Consider the following 20740-nt stretch of genomic DNA (forward strand, 5'->3'; position numbering starts at 1 on the left):
CAACCTTTGGAAATAATAGAAAATGCCACATTTCAAAGGATTTATGTCAGAAGTACACAAAACAAATTAAGAATGTTTTTATGTTTAATGTTTAATAATAATACAAATAATGATGATCAGGATAACATATTGAATGATATACATAAATAATATTGTTCTAAAAAATATTTGAAAAAAATCCTGAATTGGGATATTGCGTTGAAAAAACAAAATCAACTCATCTCCCTAAACTGGGACGTTCCATTCATTAAAAAAAAAAAAAAAAGATTTTACAAGAATCCATTTGAATCAAGATGTTCTGTTGTTTCAAAATAAAAAACAAAAAAGAAGCAAAAGAAAATCCGAAATTGGAGTGTTGTTTAAAAAAAAGTAAAAATAGAAAAATTAAATCCTGACTTTTGGAGAATCACACGTGGGATTTTCTTTACGAATCAACATTTGAAAAATTGCTCGAAAAACCTCTTCATTTCAGATGTAAAAAAAGGAAAAATACAAAACATGTTAAAGAAATATGCTAAATTTGGATCTTCTAAGAATACAATTGTTAAATTGGGATTTTGAGAAAAAAAAATTCAGGATATAGTGTTGTAAAAACCGGAGCCTTTTACAAAAACGCTAAGCGTCACCGCACCGTTAGGCTCCTCCTCCTCTTTGTCCCGATTGGGCAGGAAGTGGACGACGGGGACCAGGACACGCCCCTGCCCGACGGCGCTGGCCACTAGCGCGCCTCGCTCCAGGACGGACAGACGAATTTTGGCGTAGCGACCGGACGTCTCCAAGTGGAGCGTGGCCACTAGGGGCGCTCTCACTTTTATCCTGTAGCTGACGGAACACAAAAGAAGAAAATACTATAGCCGTAAGCGACATCCAATTCGTTTTCAGAGGACGCATGCTAGGAGAAAAAAAAAAACACCATGGGGGCTGGATTAGGAGATTGGAAAGAAAGAAAGAGAGGTAGGGAAAAGGGTAAAGAGAGAAAGAGAAAGACAAAATTTGTAAAGAAAAAAAGAGAAGAAAGAGAAAAAGAAAATAAAGAGAAAAAGATAGGGAGTGAGAAATAGAGAGAAATAAAAAGAGAAAATGAGAGTGACAAAGCGAAAAAGTGAGAAAAGGCGAGAGAAAGGAAGAAAATGAGAGAAAAACAGAGCTATGGTGAACGAGACGGAGAGAGTGAGAAGGAGAGAAAAAAAAGTGGAAAAGAGAGAGAAAGAAAGGAAGGGATTGTCGGACATCGGGTAGAACGAAGAGACGCGAATGGGGCGGACCGATGGGAAGGCGGGGATCGGGAGGGCCTTACCCGCAGATGAGGTTCTTATTATCGGGAAGGTAATAATCGCTAAATTCCTGCCAGGCGAAAGTGTAGAGCGGGAGTGGGTGGGACAGTCGGGGGAGGGGCTCCCGGGTGGCCATCAAGCGTAACGTCCAATTGGAGTCGGGGGGAGGAGCCCGTCCCGGATCGATCAGGACCTCCGCCGCGAAGGTGTAGCCCAGCTGCCGCCCGACAAAAAAAGACAAATTCAAATTAAATTTGAATCTACAATTGATTTATTTTTCCCCCATAAAAAACTAGTATTTTATTTTTTTTAAATATTTATTTTTAAAAAGCATATCTTTATTTTTTTCTTTATTTTTTCAGGGAAAAAAATTGTTATTTATTTCTCTTTTTCTTTTTAAAATTTGTATTTTTTTAAATTATTTATTCAAAAAAATATTCTTAAAAAGATGTTGTCATTTTTTAATCTCCATTTTTCATTTATTATTTTTTTTAAAAATCCAATTTTTTTTAATTTACTTAAAAAAATAATGGTAATTTACCAATTGTCCGTGTATTTTATGTTGGACTTTTTATTTATTCCCAAAATAATTTTATTTATTTGTCTTTTTTTTCAATTTCTAATTTTCGTTTTAAGAATTGAATTTATTAAAAAATATATATTTTTATGTCATTTTATTTTAAAAAAATACATTTTATATTGTTCTTTATTTCCATTTTTTTTACTTTTTCTTTTTTAAAATGTTTTTTATTTTTCATGATTGCATGTTATCAATTTTTTTCTTCATTATTTGTTTTACTTTATTTAAATATTCTAATTATTCTTTTAAAAAATATAGTTTTATGACTTTTTTGAATGAACGGTTTATGACTTTTTTCATTTTTATTTCTGACATTTTATCTCTTCATTTATTGACATTTATTTGGTTTTTATTCGATATCTCTCCCTACATTTTCTCTGAAATTCTTTTTTTATTTTAGAACGTCGCCAAAAAATAGTCGCGCGGTGTTGTGTATTTTGTCACTTTATTTGACTATTAATGCAAAATCATTTGAGTAAAATCATTTCTTAAAAAATGCTTGAAACCAGCCAAATAATGCGCAAACTACTTTCGGTTTTAAGAACGATTTGAATTCGTTTGAACGATTCAGTTGAGCAAAACCATCTGATATAATAAGAGGCAAAATTGGAAAATCAGCCCGAGTTTCAAAATAAAAGTAAAAAAAAATATATATAGATGAAATAGTTGGAGAGCGGACGAACGGCGGAACCTGATTGGGCCGATAGAGAAGGGGCGGGACTCCGGCCGCCGTCTTCCCGAGCTCCTCCCCCGTGTCGTTGTCGACCACGTGCAATCGAGAAGCGGCCGACGGGCCCGAAACCTCGGCTCGCAAAAAAGTTTCTTTGCTAAAAACCAAAACTTCTCTGCGACAAAAAAGGAGAAGAAAAACCATTCGTGACGATGGTGTCGGATTATTGTTTTTCCGATTCGGCCGACCTGAAGATCAGGATCCAGGAGTCGCCTTTATCGGGGATGCGGACGGAATAATCGGCGAAAGCCACTTTGGTCCGCTCGTCCTCTCGACAAGCGGGATAAACGTCTCGCTCCGAAAACTCCAACGTGTACCTGGAAAGCATAGGGCGGACGTAGAAAACACGGACTGCAGATAATAGGACGCTTGAAAAAATAAGACGGAGAAATGTTCCTCCCAAAGCGCTTTACGACGCGCTTCACACACACGCTTACACATTTTTGACGACTACTGTAAATTCCGGACTATTAGCCGCTACTTTTTTCCCTAACTTTCAACCCTGCGGCTTATTTAGTGATGCGGCCAATTGATGTCATTTTTCTAGTGGCGCTCGAGTGTTGCTACCATGAACTGCCCTGTCAAAGCTATATTATTATTATTAAAGTTTTGAAAACTCTCTCGGTGTACCCTCTTTCTTTGTAAATATGTGTAACCCATCTATAATATGTATTTGCAACTGTCTATTTTTGTCATGTATTTATTTTAGACACTTATTCTGATATGTTTTGCGCGGGTGAACGAAAAAGGAGGGGCGGAACAAACGCGGGGTGCTGAGTTGAAGTGGGGACCGCTAAAGGTGAGGGACGGACAAGGAAAGAAGAGGGGGTAAAAAGTTGGTTCAAGAAAAAGGAGTTGCGTGAGTAAATGTGTTCATCTGATCTATTTTTCCCACCCTTACCTTTGGAACTACACTTTTTTCCTCGGATTACTTTCAACGGGACCCGGACTCTGCGGGTCTGCATCAAACCTTGAGTACTGTATCATTTTCCGTTCGTTTTGCCGGCTGTAATTTTTGGACTGTGAGCTTTAATGAAGGACATTTAGTTTCAATCGCAGGTTTGGGTTAATTTTGTGTTTTTGTTACATTTTTTTAATGCGGGCACATGCGGCTTATACACAGGTGCGGCTTGTGTATGTACAAAATCGGTTTTCCTCTTAAAATGCGGTGGGTGCGGCTTATAATCAGGTGCGCTCTGTAGTCCAGAATTTACAGTATCCCAATTTTTGGGAGGAGCGACTATCCATTCTAACAACGGGCGGGCCCCGTACGGCCCCCGGGCCCGGGTTTGAAGACGCCCGCAGACGGCAGGGAGCGTTTTCCGCCCGGTCCCTCGTCTATTTTTATCCGGCCGCCACCATCTGTCCTTTCTCCGCGGGATTTTGGCAGCGTTGGGGGCGCGAGCCAGCGCCCCCGGCAGGAGGGGAGGCCGAGAGCGGAAAGACGGCCGGCCGTTACCGTAGCAGCGAGACGGCGCGAAGGTCCGCCTCCTCTTCCACTTTGGACCAAATGTCGAGCAGCAGCGCCAGAACCGCCGCCTTCTCCTCGCTGCCTGAATCCCAAAAGAAGACACGCGTGAGAGTCGTTCGATCCATCGTTCCTTTCTTTATTCGTTCGCTTCCGTATCGTTCGTGTCATTTATTTCGATATTTATTTTGCGGTGGATTATTTCAGATGTTTTGTCACCTCTTTGTATCCGGCTAGATTTTCTTCCATTATTTTTTTTCGAATTGCATTTTTAGTCTATGATTTTGCCGCGCATTTGTTCCTTGAATTTGCTCATTCGTGTATTTCAGTCGTGAGATGGAACCTCCTGTGTGGAGTTTGCATGTTCTCCCCGTGCTTACGTGGGTTTCCTCCTACCTTCCAAAAACATGCATGTCAGGTGAATTGGCCGGTCCAAATGGTCCCTAGGTGGGAATGAGCGAGTGAACGGTTGTCGCTGTGATTTGCTGGCAACCAGTAGAGGGCGTCCCCTGCCCACTGCCCCAAGATGGCCGGGATGGGCTCCGGCACCCCCGTGACCTTACTGAGGAGAAGCGGTGCAGATCATGGATGGATGGATGTATTTCAGTATTTTTTTTTTGTCGTGCATTTTTATTTTATCTTTTATTTTTTTTGACTCGGAATATCGTTCATTCGTACTTTTTTGTCATTTCTGTTACTTTTAGGCTATTCGGGAATTGTTTTTTTTTTTTTAAACTTTTCTATCGGATGTCACGTTGCCACGGCGACAAGCGGCACCTCGCGACGTGTTAGCGTCGCTCCGGCTAACGCTAGGGTTAGCGCTCCGATCGAGACCGCCGGCCGATCCGACAGTTCTTCGGGCCGCCACAAAAAAATCGATTCGAATCCGGTATTAAAAGTGACCGGACTTTTCATTCGATGCGAATTCGAGGATCCGTTCCATTTCCTCCGGATCGGCGACACTTTTGGATTCGAAGGTATTTTCCGGACTACGTTTCCGACGCTTCCGTACGGCGATCTCCGGACTTCCGAACGGAACGGTTCCCGGCAGTGACGTACGGTTGTAAATTGGAAGGCCTTTTCCCGTTGAAACCAATGGAAAATGGATTCGTTCTGAACGCGAGCCGACTGTCCTACTCGTGTTCAGTCCATGTTTAAAAACAGACCGTATTTTCCGAAGCCGCTGTTTTTTTCATCGATATTTCGAGGTTTTTTTCCTTCTTGGTGACGCATTTTTTCGGTCGGTGCGATATCATCCGGAGCGATTCATACATGTTTCTCCCAGACTGATCCACAAATTGCGTGGTCATACTCTGCAATAAATGGCGTATTTTGCAGTACATAGAAGTCCCATTTTTTGGGGTGCCGTCGCGGCGGCGGCTAAAACAGGGTAAGAATCCAAATAGCCGGGGGCATTTACCGTGCGCCAGGCATCGGGTGACCTTCCTCACCGAGCGCCCCCTGAAGGCCGCCTGCAGGACCGCGGCCGCCCGGGCTTCGTCGGCTCCGCCCTCCGGATGCGCTTACCCGCAATGCAACGAGAAAGGGAAATGAGCAAACGTACCTTACTGTTCCAGAAATGTCATGCTTTTTTTTTTTGTTTTTTTTTGTTTTTTTTTTTTTTTTTTGGGCGGGGCAAGGTCAGTTTTTCATTGTTATTTTGTTTAACATTTCGGCCATTTTGGACTTGCCTATTTAGATATTTTAAAGTTAAGAATCAATTTAATTGTATTTAGATTTTTGTGATTTTTTTTTATAATACATCTTTGTAACATTTTTGTACTATTTCTCATTTCTATTAATATTTAAGTTTTGTTGAGGGGCGGGGCGCTTTTTCATCTCTCGTAAAATCGAGATTTTCTTGACTTTTGTCATATTCTTTTAACATTCTGGCAGGTTTTAGGGCAGACCGTCAGTGTTTGATTTTTTTATTTGTATTTTTGTCACTTTCATTTATTATTTTTTGGGGAGGAGGCACATTTTTTTACTTTTTATCTATTTTTTAACGCAATTTTTTACTTTTTTTTAAATACAATTATTATTTTAACATATTGGCCAGTTTCTTACTTTTGGGGACTTTTTTACTTTTTAATTTTTAATCTGATTAATTTTAATTCAATTTGAATTAATTCCATTTTAATATTTTTTACCGTTTTAAAGATTCCGGTCCGAAAAGGCCATTTTATTTACCTGTTTTGACTTTAGTTTCAGGATTTTTTCTTAACTTTCTTTTAAAACTTTGGTTCATTTGTGGGTTTTTTTTCACTTTTCTTTTCTTTTTGTATCCTTCCTCGGAGTCCAATTTTTCCTTCGGTAATTTTTCTTCCGTCGGTTCTTTTCAATTTTTTTTGCAGTGTAAAAAAAATAAATGTTTAGGTCCAAAGTGCATTTTAGCAGTCGACGTACTATGTTAAATGTTAATTGACGAGACAAAAAGGGGAAAAAATCTCAAAATCTTGACCAAGGGTGTCAAAACTACAGCCCGAGGGCCATTTACGGCCCCCCGACCGTCTTTTTTGCGGACGTAAGTAGAAAATATAAATATAGGATGTTATATTTACATGCGGAAGAGCTTTGTGGGCGTGTCCTAGCCACGAGGGCGGGGTCAGCAGTCAGCGCCATGATGGCCAGGCGCTCCTGAGGGTTCAATTCCCTGCCCAGGGCATCACCCACCATACAATAGACGGCCATGTTGAAAACCTGGGGGCGGAAGCGTCATTTATGAATGAAAAGCGATAATAGATTTGTTCCTATCCTGAATCGGGTGTATTTTTAGATAATTGGATCGGAGACAAGGAAATACAAGCCTAACTTCCTTCTTCAATGACCTCTTCAGTCCAGGATCTTCCACTCCAGCCCTCTTTTTAAAGGTACTCCCAAATCTGCCGTCTCAAGTTTCCCTCATCGGTCTCTAAAGTCTTTTTGTTCAGGTCAAATAAACGCCTTGTCATGTCACGTTATGTTTGTGACGCTGATCTAAAACCTACATGAGGGCAAGGAAAACCTAAAAAAATAAAAAGGAAATCGTGTTTTATCTAAATTAAGTATTTTGCAACACTAGGGAGGGCTTTGAAGAGTGAAACCAACAATTAAATAACTGATCCTGGCAGTAACACAGTTAGCTAGCTAAAAGAGTAAAAATCCAACTCGACAGACGGACAGAAAGCTAAAAAGCTAAATCGCCAGTTTGAAAGAAGGCCAAAGTTTAGCTTGATCATTATCAAAAAAAAAAGGATACAATTTTAGCCATATGACATCCCAAAAAATGAAAAAGCTAGCTTTCCAAATAGCTAAAATTGTTGGAGGATAACTACAAAGCTAAAAAGGTAGCCAGAAGGCTAGCTAAAAGAAACTGCAAAAGTTTTTTGCTTATTTGCTCTGTAAAACCCATAAATTGGAATTGAATTGTTGAATTTTCAGAAAATGAACTTGACAATACTATACAAACTCATGCCAGCTGCCGTTGATCGCAATGAAGGAAGCACGATGGCAAAGCGAAGCCACCAGAAAGCGGTGTAGGCGTCATTTTTAAAAGACGCGTGGCAGGAGGTAAAGCGCTCGTCTTGGGATCGCGAGGTCGCAGGTTCGATTCCTGGCTCCTCTGTTATATGTCAAAAACTGAACTGCATGGCCGCTATCGGTGTGTGAGTGTGTGTGTGTGTGTGTGTGAGAATGGGTAAGTGTGAAGCACATTGTAAAGCGCTTTGGGAGCTCTTCATGGAATTGAAAAGCGCTATAGAAATGCAGACCATTGACATTGTAGAGAAATATGACAAAAAATTTTAAGCATCGAAGTTAAAAATATAAACAGTCAGTTCATGCTAGAAACCCCTCCGATAGGGCAGATTTGGAACCATTTTGCAAAGAAGAATGGGCCAAAATTCCTCCACAGCCTTGTGAAAGACTCATGATCGCTAACAGTAAGCATTTGATTTCTGTTATCGGGGGCAATGACTTTTTCACGGCAGTGTCGCACGACATCCCTTTTTTTTCAAAAATCCATTCTCACTTTTCGCATTTTCCATTTTTGTAGTTTGCTTTCCTGGGGGCTGACGACCTCCTCCAGTCGCCATCTTGGTTGGGGCAAGTGGAAGGAGGACACCATCTTGGAGAGGGCGTCCATCATGGCTTTGGAACGCTCCGTGAAACGAAGACTCTCCTGGGAAGAAAAGACAAAAAGTCATCTTTTATGAATTGAACGATTGAAAAATGCTTAAAGAGAAAATCCGGTTTGGATTTTTACACTTTTACACTTATTTGGGATTTGATGCAAAAAAAAAAAAAAAAGAGTTTACGGGTGCGAGACCTCAGTACAAAGCGCCATGATGGCGTCCTGCTCGCCCAAGGCGAAAGCTGATTGGCTGCACAGGATCAGGTGGTAGCCAAGCTCTGCCCAGGCGTGGAAGGACAAAACATGGCGCCTGAAAAATGCACAAAAAAGACCATTGTCGAGAGAGAGAACAATTGGCAGAAACAGGAGAGAGAGAGAGAGAGAGAGAGAGAGAGAGAGAGAGAGAGAGAGAGAGAGAGAGAGAGAGAGAGAGAGAGAGAGAAAAACAATTGACAGAAACACGAGAGAGAGAGAAAGAGAGAACAATTGACAGAAACAGGAGAGAGGGAGAGAGAGAAAAGGAGGGAACAAGAAAGAGAACAAGAGAGATTCTGTCTTTCATCTTCCTCTCTTTTGCTTTCGCTCTCCCTCACTCTCTTGTTCTTTCTTTCTCTTTTTTTCACTCTCTATCTTTCCATTTTCTGTTTTTCTTTTTGTTTTTCTCACTCCATCTTCATCCCTTTATTAATCTGTCCCACTCTTTTCACCCTCCACTCTTGCTTTTTTCTCATCTCTCTTTTTCTCTCTCTCTTTCTATTCATCTTTCTTCCGTCTTTCTTTTTATTTGTTCTCTTCCTTTCCTTCTTTCTGCTTCCAAAAACGAACGTGGTAACAATAGAATAAGTGCAGTACAAGATAAGTAGTTATTTTCAAAGCCTTCAAACCAAAGGCCAGCCAAAAGGTAGGCTCAGAGAAGCCCGCTTGAGGGCATTTTCTTCCACCCGTTTCGGCTACTTTCCAGCAGTTTCGCGGGGGTCGGCTTATATGCGAGTACTTTTCCAGTATTCGGCTACTTTTGCCCGTCAGCGACGGAATTATTTATTGAAACCAACGAGCAAGGGAGCCGGCCGATCGCTTGATTCCATTTTTGGGGGGAGGGGCGGTCCTTACCCGGCAGGTAGATCAAGTACGGCGGCTTCGGTACCGTGGGTTTCCACGGTAACCGAGGCAGGACGACGCCGGCGCCTCATCCAATCAAAAGGGGCCGCTTGCAGGAGGGCGGGGCTCCGGGACGTCCGGATCTTATCGGCTGCAAAGGAATATTGAAGCCATTGGGCATTCTCCTCTTTTTCTTTAGCTTTATTTCCCTTTTTTATGAAGGAAATCGTGGAAAGTGAAAGAAAAAAGACAACATTGGGGAAAAAAAAAGGAACAAAAGGCAAAAAAATAAAATTGGAAAAACAAAAAAAGGGTAACAAAGGTTAGGGTTAATAAATAATCAAATGAATAAAAAATTTAAAAAAAAAAGACTGAAAAGGGGTAAAAATGTAAGAGGGGAACAGGGAAAGAAAAATTAAAAAGGAGGAAAAAAAGAAAAAGGGGAAAGTGCGAAAAAGGAGAACAAAACGGGGACTTGGGGGAAAATAATAAACAAGGATGAAGGGAAAATGGAAAAGGGGAAATCAAATCAGAGTGGGCCTCGAGTTTAACACTTGTTGCCTCGGGCCGCCACTATGATTTGCATTCCCCAAATTAGGGTTTGGGTGCTCTTCGGAAGCCTAATTCCTTGCGGAGGATAAAGAATACGGCGTCATGCCACCGGCATCCGATTGGAATCTTCGATGCTAATTAGGCTAGCCCGGCAAAACGTTCATGGCGATTTGTTTCTACGAGAGGAGGAGAAGCCCTTCCTAGAAAATCACAATGATCCTTACCGCCGTCTAACTGTCCCCAGCGAGTCAGTCCGGAGAAGCCGATCAGGATCCGGGAGGGCCGCAGGCTGTCCAGGCAAAAGTACTCGGTCCCTCGAGCGTAACAACTCTGAAAACGTAAAAAAAGTTCTTATCGGTAAGAAGATGCAACGGTGATAATGGTCAAGGTCAGTAACGAACAGTAGGATCGGGTGTCGGGATCTGGGCTGCCCCCGTTCTTCCCCTAGAGGGCGCCCATCCAAACTGGAGCCACCCGAGCCTAATCTCTACACACATGTGCCTCATTATTACATTATTATAATGACCGCTCGGACAGCACCCGGCGTCGGGTCATTGCATTTCAATTTCAGTCTTTTTTCGGGTTTGGATAAACTCAGGTTGGATTTGCTTTTGATTTAGCCCCTTGTGAGTTAGTACTCAGTGATAGACCGAATCGAAACACAAAGGGGATTAGAATACTTTCTGTTTTGGGCTACGTTTCCTGGAAAATCCCAATGACCCGGGATATATTCCCCAAAAAACAGTTAGCGGGGCTGTTCAGGGGGGTCAATGGGATCTCATTGAAAAGAATGGGAAGGGATACCTTGAGCAGCGTCTTGTGAGCGCGATGTCGGTAGTTTTCCGGGTCGTGGAAGATCAACAAGCGACTGCCGGACACAAAAATCTCCATTTTTTTGTCCCGGTACGGAATTTGTCGAAAGGAAGGGGCCTATTTTACCCGAAGCATCGCGTGAAATCGTGGAGCGGAAGCCAGGCCTCGGGGAGGACCGGTTCCACCCCGGCTTCTTTGCCAGTCTTCTGAGGAACCTCTGAAAATAGAAATGCGTTTGAGGGGGGTCAAACGGATATTTGCTTTCGGGACCCCATAAACGGTGACACGCAGACATGCGAAAAAGGCATCAGATCCTACCTGAGGAGACCACGTCCTCCTCCTTTCTCTTGTCCTCTGCCGGAACCTGAAAAGAGGGCAAAAACGGGGCGATTTGGTTGGATTTTCAGCCTTAGAAGGACAGACACATTTCAAAGAGCTGTCGCCCATTTGGAACTCTTGTCAAAATCTATTGCTGTCTTCTCTCCTTATTTGGAGTCCTTGTTCTCCTGCAGGCTTCCAGCTCGGCGTCGATTTTCGACAGTATTGGCTCAGCTTTTTCATGGATTTTCTCGAGTATTCTGACGTCTATTTTGTAGAATTTCCTAGATATTTTGGCACTTTTTTCTCAAGTATTTTGTTGAAGATGTCGCGTATTTATCAAAGGTTTTGTCGTCTATTTTGTCAGGCTTTTCATGGATTTTGTCAAGTATTTTGTAGTTTACTTTGTAGAATTTCTTATATATTTTGGCACTTCTTTTTTCAAGTGTTTTGTTGAGTATTTTGTTGAGTTTGTCGCCTATTTATCCAAGGTTTTGTCGTCTATTTTGTCAGTTTTTTCATGGATTTTGTTGAGTATTCTGACGTCGATTTTGTAGAATTTCTTCTATATTTTGGCACTTATTTTCTCAAGTATTTTGTTGAGTTTTTTGTACAGTTATTTCCTACTCCGTAGACTATAATATATAAGATTTTGTCGTGATTTTCTGTGTATTTTGAGCGCTCTACCCCCTGAGCTACTGCCGCCCCAAAAGGGAAAGATACAGGGGAAAAGGGTCAAGGGGAGAGAAATTAACAAAAAAACGGAAAAAGAGAAAGAAGAAAAACAATAGAATCAAAGCAGAAAAATAAGGGAAAATGTAACAAAAAGAGTGAAAAAAAAAAAGAAAAAATGTAGGAAATGGGCAAAAAAAGGAAACAGAAAAAGAGTGAAAAAAAAAATGTCAAAAGCTGCTCTTAATGATGCTTTTCTTTCGACGGGCTCCAACTCCGAAAAAGATTGGAGCCTCTTGGCAGCGCTCAGGTGATTATCCGCATTCCCGGCAAATTCCAGGCTAAGGCGGTCCGCTTGCGTAAGGACCGTCCTTCCAAAAAGGGGCCACCAGGAGGGGCCACATGGGGGGGGGGTTAATGAAGGTCATGTGACACGAGGGGATTTTTGCTATTTTTGTAGTATTTTTGCAGCATTATTTTTGTGGTATTTTTATCGTAGTATTTCTGAAGTCTACGTAGTATTTTTAAGTAGTCCCGCAACAGAAATTTCCGTAGTAGTATTTCTGCTGTATTATATAATAGTAGCTCAGCGGGTCAAAAGTTCGATTCCCGGCTCCTCCGAGTGGATGGCGGCAAGACCCCGAACCCCTAGGCGCCTAGCGTAGCATACTCCGATTTCGGTGTGAAGCATGTTGTAGAAATGCGGTCGCCATCTTGTTTTCTCTCATCCGGCACGTTTGTCACTCAAAGGGAATCTTCTCGACCCGAGGCGAACTCGCTGGCCGTAAATGCTTTTTAGGTACGCTGGGAACGATGGGAAATAGTTTAGCGCCCAGAGGGGACACTCACCCTCTAATTGCACTTTTGACAACCTGACCTGACCGACATTCCGCTTCCAAATTGGGTTTTTTTGAGCCCGAGCGCTGCGCTCGGTATGTTTTGCGACTTGAGAAAAATATATTTAAGATATAAAAATCAAAATACAGTTTAAAAATAGAATTACAAAAAATATATATATATATAGCTTGAATAAAAAAATGTTTGTTGAAAAGAGAATGATATTTTTTACATTATATATATATATATATATATATTTTATATATATATATATAAAACAAACGTATTTATTCATCCATCCATCCATCCATTAACTGCACGATTATCCTCAGTAGGGTCACGGGGGTGCCGGAGCTATCTTATTCATTCATTGTAATCATTCAAAATGGATAGTTTGATGAAGCCCAATAATTCAATCTTTTGGATAAAAACATTTTTCAAAGGGGGGGCTGAACTCAACCGGTATCGGCATCCGTATCGCTATTCGGTATCGGTCCCGAACGCGTCACGGAAGTAAAGAAGAACATTCATTGTAATCATTCAAAATGGATAGTTTGAGTTTGATGAAGCCCAAAAATTCTCAACCGGTATCGACATCCGTATCGCTATTCGGTATCGGTACCGAACAGAAGTAAAGAAGAAAGGTGAAACGGAATCCGGGGAGCGGACCTGGGTCTCCTCGAGGACGCCTGCCGAGCGGGCCTGGCTTTGGGGGTCGTCCCGGTGGGCGGAGTCCGGGCCTTCTCGCTCCGCCCCCTCGGCCAGGGGCTCCAACGGGGGGGCGTACGCCCGCTTCTCGGGGACGCTCCCTTTCTCCCGCCTCCAAATATAGAAAATACTATGATACCGTGCAAGTATTAATACAAAAATAATACAAAGGTGGGACGGCGGTACGGTCATATTCCAAAATGCTAAAGTGATACTACCGAAAGGATACTATGGGGTACTACAAAATTAACAACTACAGTCAAATATACTACTACATACATAAATACTACAAAAATATGATCACAGACACAAAAACTACAAAAAATATACAGTACTATGGAAATACTACAAAATTACCACTACGGTATTATTCTAGTAAAAAAAAAAAAAAAAAAAAAATTATATAAATATGCAAAAAAAATACTACAAAATATTATCACAGAAATACTATAAAACACAAATAAGGTCATCCTACAAAACTAATACAACAGATACAGTAAAAAAAAAATACAACCAAAGTCAAGTATTAGTACAAATATGCTACTACATAAATATGTAATAAATACTAGAAAAATATGATCACAAACATAAATACTACAAAAAATATACAGTACGATAGAAATACTACAAAATGACCACTTCAGTAATATTCTAGTAAAAAAAACTTTGATATAAATATACATAAAATACTACAAAATATCACAGAAATACTATAAAACACAAATAAGGTCATACTACAAAATAAATACTATGGAAAAACTCTCCAAAAAGGGTTTTTCAATCCATCTTTTTTTAATTTCTTTCTTTCTTACTCATTTTCTTTGGGTAAGTGTGAAGCACATTGTAAAGCGCTTTGAAAACGACTTTTATATCAATATTATGAAAACAATACTACACAAATAAGGTGAAAAGTATTTATATAGTGAATTGAAACAGTATTTCTTTTGGTAGTATTTCCATAGTAGTACGTCTGCAGTATTTCCCTAGTAGTATTTCTGTTGTATCATAATATTTGTGTGTTAGTATTTTTGTAGCATCTCCGTACTCGTCTTCAAAACCTATATCGTTAACTCCCAAAAACTCCAAGTACAGTAAAAGAAACACGAAGAAAGGACGGCGGGACCCAAAATCGAAATCACCCACGGGTGGCGCTCTTTCGGGGGAGCGGGCGGAGTCTCGAGGAAGGGGCTGGCCACGCCCACAAACTCTTCGCCTTCCGTCGAAGGGACGCCTCCCCGGGTTCGATTCCCGGCGTCTCGCGGCGCGTCGTCGACGACGACGGGGCCGGGGCTTTTCCGACGGATCCGCTTCCACGCCGGCTCGGGCGGGGCCTGGGGAGGCGGGGCCCGGAGGGGCGGGGCCAGGGGACACGCCCGGGTCCGGGTGAGCAAGACCGGGTGGCTGCGGCGCAGGCAGAGCGCGTAGCGCCGGAGGGCTTCCGAAGTATCCGCCTGCGCCAAAATATGGAGAAAGACAAAATATTCCCGAAAAATGGAAAAAAAAATTGGAATTTGACGGTAAAATAAATCCGAATCGCCAACATTTCTAAAACGTTTCCAAAATGAATAAATAACAATAATAATAAATTCCCTCAAATGGGACTCAAACGATACATTTGAAGAAAATATTTTCAAAATAATAACATAAGAATGAATTTCAAAATAATTGCTTGAAATTAGAAGAATGTTTGTTTCAAAAAAAATGACAGAAATGATAAATACAGGTTTATTATGACATTAAAACATGTCTAGTTAGATGTCTGGATAGAGAGAGATAGATAGATAAATAGATAGAGATACATAGATGTATAGAGATAGATGTCTAAATAGATAGAGATAGATGTATGTCTAGATAGATGTCTAGATGGATAGATGTCTAGATAGCTACTTGATTCATCCCCTTTGGGAAATTCACACAATAGTATCCTTGTATTGAAAAATAAAATAATAAAATAAGATCTAGAATACAAAAATAGCCAATATAACATGTCGATATAGAGTATTTTAATAGTGCTAGGGAAAATACACTAGGGATATGCAAATGTGGGGGTGGGGTTTCATGTGGGCTTTGACTCCCCCGGGTGGAGTTCAAGAACCTCATGGCATGAGGAAAAAAAAAGATCTCCTCAGTCAAATTCTCACAATGGAAGCAAAAAAAGAATATATGATGTTCCCGTTTTAAGCACTGAATAGAATATTGCTTTGGTTGTATTTCTGAAGTCAGATTGTTGTAGTATTGCCGTCGTATTTTGGAGTATTTCCATCCAAGTATTATCTCTATTGTAGCATTTAAGCTGTACTATTTCTGTCACGCTTTGGTCGTCATGTTTCTGCAGTGCTATTTATGTGGTATTTGCAGAGTAGTCGTTTGTAGTATTCCTCGAGTGTTTTTGCAATATCCCAGGTGGAATAGTACGTCTTATTTGTGGAGTTCTTTACCATTTTGCTGCGTCGAAAAGGATGCTCCCGTCGTTGAACGGGATGGAAGCTGGCGCAAACTAGCGTCGGGCACTCCTCGCCTGCAAAGACCACAAAAACATCCGATTCGAATCGAAGGCCGCGGAAATACGACGACGGAAATTATACTACACCGGAAATACGACGACAGTATGCTACAAATATACGACAGAACGGGTAAGTGTAAAGCGGATTGTAAAGCGCTCCAAAATAACAAAATAGTCAATACTTAGTCCTGCATATGCGTGACTATCATAGATAAATATACATGTGAAGAAAAGAACAAATTGATTTACTTGGTACGGTGGAGTAGCGGAAGGATGCGGAAGAGGAAGGATTTCAATGAGAACTGATTTCTAACTGTTAAAACTGTGCAGCCCTTCGAGACTTGACTTATGACTCGACATAAGGTTCTCAAAAACTCAATGAGGAGATGGGAAAAAGCAAAAGTGTATTCAAAGAAATGCGCGTTGCCCTTTAAGATGGAAGCGGGCTGTGACAAGGCAATGGACCTGTGGCTAAACCCCGCCCTCCGACGCCATGAGCCAATCACAGGCTCCATACACTCTGTCCATTGCGATTGGTCCATTTTTTTTTGGGGGGGCGTGTGTTTCCTTAACAATTTAAACCTTCAGTCTAACGGTGTGCATGGGGTACATGCAAACCTGAGGGCAGGTATCCTGAGAGGCAGGGCAACGGGGTTATTTTTTTGGACCCCTTTTAGACACAAAATAAGTGTCCGCTTTGGACAAAGTGATACGTTGCGCCATCTAAATGTGGATTTCATTGTGCGCTTCGTTTATTTTAACTTCCACGTACAGAACAAAATGTCGCGCCGAACGATTCGACGTAAATACGAACAAATAGGCACTCCCGGTCGCCTAGAGACGGTAAAAAGGCTCGTCCCGGAAAATATACCGCTCGGCTGAACTTTTCAACAAGGATATCTTGAATCGGCGCCTCCGTTGCATAGTTAAGTCTAATTTGGCGACTTTGAGCCTATGTGTGATCCGAGCGCGCCTCCGCGGTCTCCCGTTCCGACACTCGCCGTTAGCGCTCGACCCGCGGCGTCTCACCTGGCCGATCGCCGGGGGCGGAGTTTTCCGAGGTCGGGTGCGCAAACTGCGGCAGGCTCTCCAGTAAGAAGTCCCAGGTTTGTCTCCGACACACCCAGCTGTCAAATCCAAAAGTTCATTCGCTCACGGTGATATAAAGCAATGTTTTTGAACATTTTGTTGGCCACACTGTCCCTTGAAAATGAAAAAAAAAAAAAAGAACGCTTTCCTGTTTTTTTAAAGCGACATTATGTCTCATTTGTTCACTCGATGACTCGAGAAAAAATATTTCTTCAGTGGTAAAAATGAGGGATATAAAAAAAGAGGAAAATTTGGCTTCAAAGTTGCACACTAACAGAATGCTAACATATGATGCACAGTGTATCATATTTCACCACTAGATGTCGCTGAATTGTGTGGTGCCACATAAAATGAGCATCAAAAAGAACATTCTTCGCCACATTCTTCTTTACTTGTTGCCAAGCCTTTTGCAAAGAAAAGAAAAGGAAAAGAAAGAAGGAACAAAAGAAAAAAAGTCAAAAAAGAAAAAAAGAAGAAAAAGGGGGAAGAAAAAGGGAAAAAGAAAACAATCTAAAAGGGAGAAGGAGGGAATAAATAGTATAGAAAGAAAGATGAAAAAGGAAGAAGGAAAAAAGGAAGGAAAAAAAGAAGCAAAATGTAAGGACACTGGGGACAAGACACGTTGTCGTTCGTCGTCTTTTCAGCCCCATATAAAAAGGCAATATATGGACCCTGGGCTGTAGATTGCCCACCCCCTTGTTAAATGAAAGAAAGAAAGGAAAAGTAAAAAAGTAAAAAAAAGAAAAACACAAAAAAATAATAAAAAGGGGGAAGAAAAAGGGAAAAAGAAAAAAAAATCTAAAAGGGAGAAGGAGGGAATAAATAGTATAGGAAGAAAAATGAAAAAGGAAAAAAGCCGAGATTTGGTCCCCGGGCCGTAGATTGCCCACCCCCTTGTCCTCCGTCTTACTCGATGGGTCTGATTTGAGGGATCCAGCCGGTCAGGTGGTGAATGAAGTTGAAGTCTCCCATCTCGTCCTCACTGATCATGACAAAATAAACAGCATTATTCTTATGATTAGAAAAGGAAAAAAAACAATCCCACTTTTATAAAAGGCCAAATAGAAATGAACAAAACAAATCAAGAAAATATATAGGCGTCGATTTTTTCAGGGATTCCGCGTCGCTCGACTTTAAAGTGGCTTCGTACGGAAACGTTATTATGAGTTGAAAATTCACAGTAGAGTGAAAAAAGGCTAATAGAGTACAATATAAGATTTTCTATTCAGTCATTGAATGCAGAATTCAACATTATTATTGGTAGCTTATCAGTTAAAGCAGGGGCGTCAAACTGCTTTTAGCTGGGGGCCACAAATGCTATAAAAAAAAAAAAAATCACACGGGGGCCGGACCAGTAAGTTTAAGAGAAAGAGAGAGGGGGAAAAGAGAGAGAGAAAGAGAGAGCGATAAACAGATAGGGAGACGGAGTAACAGTGAGAGAAAAAGAGAGCAGAATGAATAGAGAGAGAAAAAGAAAGTGAAAAAAGAGAAAGATAAAAAGAATAAGAGAAGTGAAACAACAGAAAGAAAAAGAGTCAGCAGGAGAAAAAGAGAAGAAGTGAGGTGAGAGGGAAAGAGAGAGAAGTCGAAAAAGGGAAAGAAAGACGGTGAGAAAGACAGAAAAATAGAAAGCGAGAGAATTAAAGAGAGAAAATAGAAAGAGAGCAAGACAGAGAAAGAGTTAGAGAGAGAGAGAGGAATAGAGACAAGAGAAAAAGAGAAAGAGAGTGAACAGGAGAAATCAAAAGAGGGAGAAAAAAATTAAAAAAAATAAAGTGAGAGAGAAATAGAGAAATACGACCGCAGCTGTTTTGCAAATGTTAACTGGCTTGGGTAACATCAAGTGGACATATTTAAAACTTCAGCTCATTTTCCTCTTGCGCTTCTCTCACTGTTGTCTTGCGGGCCGGATTTAAACCATGGGTGGGCCTGATCTGGCCTGCGGGCCGCCTGTTTGACACCTGTGAGTTAAAGCGTGCCCGCGAACACACCTGGACACACGCCCACGGACACGCCCACGGACACGCCCACGGACCCGTCTCAGACAGTCCACCCACCGGGGTCTGTCAAAACCCTCCGCAGTATAGACGGTACTCACGGCGTTGGCGATGGCGGCCGCGCGTTACCGAGCTTGAGCAGCGCCTTGGCGAGCAGCATGGGCCACAATTCGGCCCGGCAACGAGACGCCGGCAGCAGCAGGTTGCCGTCTCGGTCGAAGGGAAGACGGTCGTCCACCCACAACTTCCTCCAGCAGCCCTTCGCAAAAAAAAAACAATGACAAGTTTCCTTTTACCGAGCTAACGAGAGCAGGCTAGGAGAAACCTTAGCTTAACGTTAGCTTGGGAGAAAACCACAAAGGATTATCGAAGGATTTTATACCTTTCACTATAAAGGATTTGATTTAATACGAGTTACATTTAGAGTTTCACTGAGCGAGAGCTTCAGGTCAGGTCGTTCCCAATGCGGAATGTTTTGGCTTGGGAACTTGGATAACGGGGCTCTGACGAAGGACGTCGGGCATCGTTTTGATAAACGCTCGGTGTCATTAAGTTTCTTCAGACACGGAGGCGCGCCCGTGGGAGGAGCCGGCACACCAGCCGGCGGAGAGACGTGGGTCCGGAGAAGATCGAGAGGGAGAATCCAGAGAGAGGGCTTGACGGAGACTCGAGCGACACTCATTCGATGGAGTTCACTTCGTTCAATTATTTAAGTTGTTGATGGGGGGGGGGGGGGGGGTGACGAGGGTCAAACAGAGTTGCTGGATACAACCGGAATGTTTGATGTTACATTACACATAGTCCAGTGTTTTTTCCGATTTTTTTTCCGAATACTGGTTGCGTTTGGTTAATGGAGTCAGATAACTCATTGGAACAATTTGGCAAACGCTACTTTTGGAATATAGTTCAATTCCTAACAGTAGGTTTTTCGTTTTCCGCCTAGAAGAAAAGGATTTTGGGACTGACCATCCAGAAGAGTCGAACCAGGTACTTCCCGTAGGGGTTGAAAGACGCCAGCTGTCCGTTTCCCGGCTTACAGAGCGAGTAAACGTGCTCCCACGGTTTCCAGCCGCCGGGCTCTCGACGTTCCGGCCGCCGGGCGAATTCCCACAGGATGTGGATCTCGCTGATCAGCCGTCGCATCGGCTGAAAAGACAAAAGCCGAGAAAGACACGTCCCCCGTCCAAACGTCGGGTCGCCGCTCACCTCGCTGCAAAGCAAGTGTCGGTTGGATGACACCAAGTCAAAAGCGCCGGCGTTGTCCACCACTTTCGGCACCTGGCGGAAGAAAGAACACGAATCGGTACGAAGCGGGGGCGTTACCTGAAAAACGAAAACAAAGACAAACAAAAGGAGAAAAAGAAGAAGAAAATAATAAAGCAGGAAAAATGAAGGAAAAGGACGAGGGAAAAACAAAAAGACGTAAAAAAGCAGGAAAAATAAGAACAAGGGGGGGAAAAAAACGAGAAAATAGAAAATGCTAGGGAAAAAACAGACAAAAGAAGAATAAACCTCAAAAATCGAGAGAGAAAAAGAAGAAAACGTAACAAGGCAAGAAAAAAAAGTTGAAAACTAGGGGAAAGAAGAAAAAAAAAGCAGGAAAAAGAAAAGAAACAAAAGAAAAAAGGAAAATGGAGAACAAAATGAGATAGATAGATACTTTATTCATCCTCATTGGGAAATTCACACTTCCAGCAAATAATAAAATAAAATATATAGAATACAAAAATACCCAAAATAACATTTTGCTGTAGAGTATTTAAATAGTGCTCTGAAAAATACCGTCATAAAAATAGGGTAATGTGCAAATGTGGGGGTGGGGTTTAATATAGGCTTTTACTCCCCTGGGTGGAGTTAGAGAGCCGCATGGCATGAGGAAGAAATATATATAAATATATATAATATATATAATATATATAAATATATTTCATAATAGTCGGTGCTAGTACGTTTTTGTATTTTTTTGCATATTTGGTATTTTCGGTTTTTT

The 20740-nt window shown here is 41.6% G+C and overlaps 1 protein-coding gene across 4 annotated transcripts in view; it reads right to left on the reverse strand.

The window, feature by feature from the left end:
• adgb (androglobin) overlaps positions 1-20740 on the reverse strand; it is a 37166-nt gene that overhangs the window by 13308 nt on the left and 3118 nt on the right. For 2 of the 4 annotated variants that reach the window (XR_015848300.1, XM_088325343.1), the window contains exons 4-24: positions 19717-20028; positions 18852-19009; positions 17664-17735; positions 16694-16791; positions 15600-15679; positions 14305-14612; positions 13123-13273; positions 10945-10990; positions 10753-10843; positions 10618-10681; positions 10038-10143; positions 9274-9412; positions 8359-8473; positions 8062-8211; positions 6614-6752; positions 5473-5574; positions 4044-4137; positions 2773-2901; positions 2546-2699; positions 1298-1491; positions 632-822 (exon numbers count right to left, since the gene is read on the reverse strand). Coding sequence is in view for 3 of the 4 variants with exons in the window: in XM_088325343.1 (XP_088181469.1) it covers positions 632-822; positions 1298-1491; positions 2546-2699; positions 2773-2901; positions 4044-4137; positions 5473-5574; positions 6614-6752; positions 8062-8211; positions 8359-8473; positions 9274-9412; positions 10038-10143; positions 10618-10681; positions 10753-10843; positions 10945-10990; positions 13123-13273; positions 14305-14612; positions 15600-15679; positions 16694-16791; positions 17664-17735; positions 18852-19009; positions 19717-20028 (2893 nt within the window). In the remaining variant the exon portion in view is untranslated. The remainder of the gene's footprint in view (positions 1-631; positions 823-1297; positions 1492-2545; positions 2700-2772; positions 2902-4043; positions 4138-5472; positions 5575-6613; positions 6753-8061; positions 8212-8358; positions 8474-9273; positions 9413-10037; positions 10144-10617; positions 10682-10752; positions 10844-10944; positions 10991-13122; positions 13274-14304; positions 14613-15599; positions 15680-16693; positions 16792-17663; positions 17736-18851; positions 19010-19716; positions 20029-20740) is intronic. The other 2 variants (XM_088325344.1, XM_088325345.1) reach the window with 2 other exon arrangements.

The sequence above is a fragment of the Urocampus carinirostris genome, chromosome 20 (genome assembly GCF_059441175.1).
Source record: "Urocampus carinirostris isolate Australia breed hairy pipefish chromosome 20, RoL_Ucar_1.0, whole genome shotgun sequence".
NCBI lineage: Eukaryota > Metazoa > Chordata > Actinopteri > Syngnathiformes > Syngnathidae > Urocampus > Urocampus carinirostris.